General features: G+C 47.7%; 1 protein-coding gene across 1 annotated transcript; it reads right to left on the minus strand.

Moving 5' to 3' along the window:
• Positions 1 to 904: 904 nt before the first annotated feature.
• Positions 905 to 2,768, minus strand: LOC123044278 (translation initiation factor IF-2). Its single transcript, XM_044466978.1, has one exon. The coding sequence runs from the start codon at positions 2,520 to 2,522 to the stop codon at positions 1,596 to 1,598; it is 927 nt and encodes a 308-aa protein (XP_044322913.1). The 5' UTR covers positions 2,523 to 2,768; the 3' UTR covers positions 905 to 1,595.
• Between the last annotated feature and the right edge of the window lie 320 nt (positions 2,769 to 3,088).

Here is a 3,088-nt window from a genome sequence, read left to right on the forward strand (position 1 = left end):
TTATCATTTAGTTTCAGTTTAATGATGAATATGCAGTACTCGTTCAGTTTCTCGTGGGAAAAACATAACATCATTATAATTGTTTTGTAAAGACCAACTTAACATGGGTAAATGTGCTAACAGAGCAAACTGAAAGCAGCATGCTCTGTACCACATTTGCATATGGATTCAGAGAAATTGTTCACGATGCACAGATCTTGGCAGCATTCTTGCTTGAAGAGAAAAATATACTTAAAAAGGAAATTATGTCTTCTAGAATGATTTGGCATTCGAGCACGCAAAAGTTCCAACAAAATTATAATTTGCTGTCTCCCATGGGCATAGTAACCATATTGTCTTAATATGCCTAAAATTCAGTTTTCATGCACTGCAAGAATATGAATCACCTGATAGGTGATAGCAAAGTTTTAAATATCATCAGGTTCTTCTGAGCATGTTGTCGCTCCTTTAAAAGTAACAAATTAGATCCAGTGATTCCAGGCAATGCCCAATGGTACAAGCACAATATTTGGTTGCTTGGGGAAGATGTTAGGATAGACAGTGGAATTTGTAATGTTCAAATGAACAGGAAAATTTCTCAAGGAGCCAGAGAAGGTAAGACTGCTGTTGCACGGAAACCTTTTTCACATTCTTGACATTTGTAATCCAAGTGAAAAGTTAACATGATCTGAGAAAAGCCCAACCTATTTGACAATCAGATTGCAGTATCTGTAACCATAAAGTCTGTCTTCAAACTCCCCCAAACATGTCCATGCGCTTCACAACTCAACAAAGGATTGTGAAATCATAGGTGCATCCATCGGATCGTACCTCGTGTACATACTTTTCTCACAAGAGCAGCGGAGTGTTTTAAGACGCATAGAAACATAAAAATAAATATAGTTACTCAAATGCTCTGCTCAAATTCAGGCCAACAATTTTTCATTCATATCTGAAATTCATTACAATATGACTCGATAGTCGGTACATTGAGGACTTGATAGTCGGTACATCAAGGACTTGCTTAGCTCAAAGCTTCACTCACATATACACACAAGAGTTCACCAACCAATGCTACTCGTCAGAAACTGCAACTTTAACTCACCACGACGCGAGTGCCTAAGAATCCAATTCAGCCAAGATTAATTTTACAGGAGAGTCAGCATAGTCTCCAAACGCTAGGCAGCTCACAAGATTACGTGTGTATCGACAAGTTCAATTCTACTCCTTTTTCCTGCTACAAGCCGGGTAGCAAACAGGCGTTTTGCATTTTGCGGCGAGTGCGTTTTACGCTCTGTCTCATGCCGGAATTGCAGTACATGAGTTTCCAATTTTTTTGGGCTCATCTGCTTTACTTTGATTTATTGAAAATGCCCTTTATTTACTTAAACCCTTAACTTAGGACCAGGTATGGATGCAGTGGTAACTATGTCGTACACATCTTAACAAGGTTTTTGCTGCCTAGACTAGATGGAGACTCTGCTGACACCCTTGTAAAATTACTAATGACTGAAAGGAATTCAAAGAACACTAGAAATATTGGTGATTAAGTGCAGAACCTAAAGATGCAAAGATTAAATGAAACTCATGTGTGAATGGTTTAGGAAGGTAAAATACTAGTAAGGGCGTAGTACCACTGGACGCAGCCAAGGAATTGGTTGCTTCCTTGGTGCTGCAACAGCAATGACAGGCAATGGCGATTGGTTTTGCTTCGGAACCTTGCAGCTGAGCTCCCCCATCCCCCTTCTTGCGCGCAGAGTTGAAGCTGCTGGAGTCATCTTCTTCACAGTAGTGGCAGGGGCAGGCAGTGGTGTAGAGCCGACGAAAGAGCAAGCCTTGGAAGCGACCTGACGAGAGACCTTCTTCACGGGCGCAGCAGCAGTGGCAGGTAGGCAGACCGAAGAGCGAGGCTTGGAAGCCTTGGAAGCCGGGAGCTTGCGGTGGTGGCAAGCGGACTCCTCGTCTTCAGCCATCTGGCGTCCACGGGCACGGATGGCGCACCGGACACCAACGGGTTGAGCACCAGCAGCGGCCGGCAAGGTGGTGGCAAGCCCAGGGCGCGCGGCGACGGCAGAGGCATGGAAAGCGATGGGTGCCGTCGGTGCTGGGCTAGGTTCTCCGTGGTCGACACCCTTGAGGTGGTGAACGAGTTGGCACCAGGCACGGACGGGATCAGCACGGGTGGCGGTGGCTGGAGCAGCGACACCAGATGCGCCCGTGCCGGCGTGGCGACGGGGACGCCCTCCATGGTGGACGCCGTGGCGGCGGAGTTCTTGGACGGCTGCGGCGGCCTCCTTGGCGAGGCCATCTTCCTCGAGACGGCGCTGGAAGTCGGCGTCCCAGCGGGCGAGGGACTCCCGGGACTCACCGGTGGCCTTGGCCAGGCTGTGCTTGGTCCAGTACTGGAGAACCCTCTCGAGGGCGCGCGAGGGCACCCGCATCTCCAGCGGGAGGGCTTGGGCGGCGGCCGGGCGATAGTCCCATGCCGGAGCGACGAGCACCTTGCCGTCGGCGCTGCGGAGCTGGAGCACCTTGGCCGCCATCGATGGCGTGCCTAGGTCTGGAGATCGGGAAGGTGGGCGAGCAGATCGAACTGGAGCTGCTGCTCCCACCGGCGCCCCCCATTTATTCAGGGGAGAGCTCCTAATTCTTGCCGAACTCGGATTGGAACTGTCGCTGGCTGAATTGGAACTGGGATTGAACTCAAGCTCGACCGCGGCAATCTCACGCGCTGTTAATCCAGCTGTTTTAATTCCGGACGTGTCGTTCCTGTCACTGAAGAAAGAAGTAGAACGTCTTCAGTTTCTCAGTCCATAAATTGGACTTCTTCAGTTAAAAACCTGGACACCTCTGCATCCTATCGATGAATGAAGGATACTAAGACAGATAGAAAATTCATGGCTAATATGGATTTAGGGAGAATCGGTGGTACAAAAACCAATCTTAAATTGCACTCCCTCCGTTTCAAATTACTTCACTTGAATTTGTCTAAATACGGATGTATCTATACTTGTTTAGTGTCTGGATAAATATGGGTCAAGTAATTTGGAAACGGAGGGAGTAATTTGTAGCATTGTTTTTCAGCACAGCCCAAAATGATGTGTATCAA

This window comes from Triticum aestivum, chromosome 2B, assembly GCF_018294505.1.
Source record: "Triticum aestivum cultivar Chinese Spring chromosome 2B, IWGSC CS RefSeq v2.1, whole genome shotgun sequence".
NCBI classification, from domain to species: domain Eukaryota; kingdom Viridiplantae; phylum Streptophyta; class Magnoliopsida; order Poales; family Poaceae; genus Triticum; species Triticum aestivum.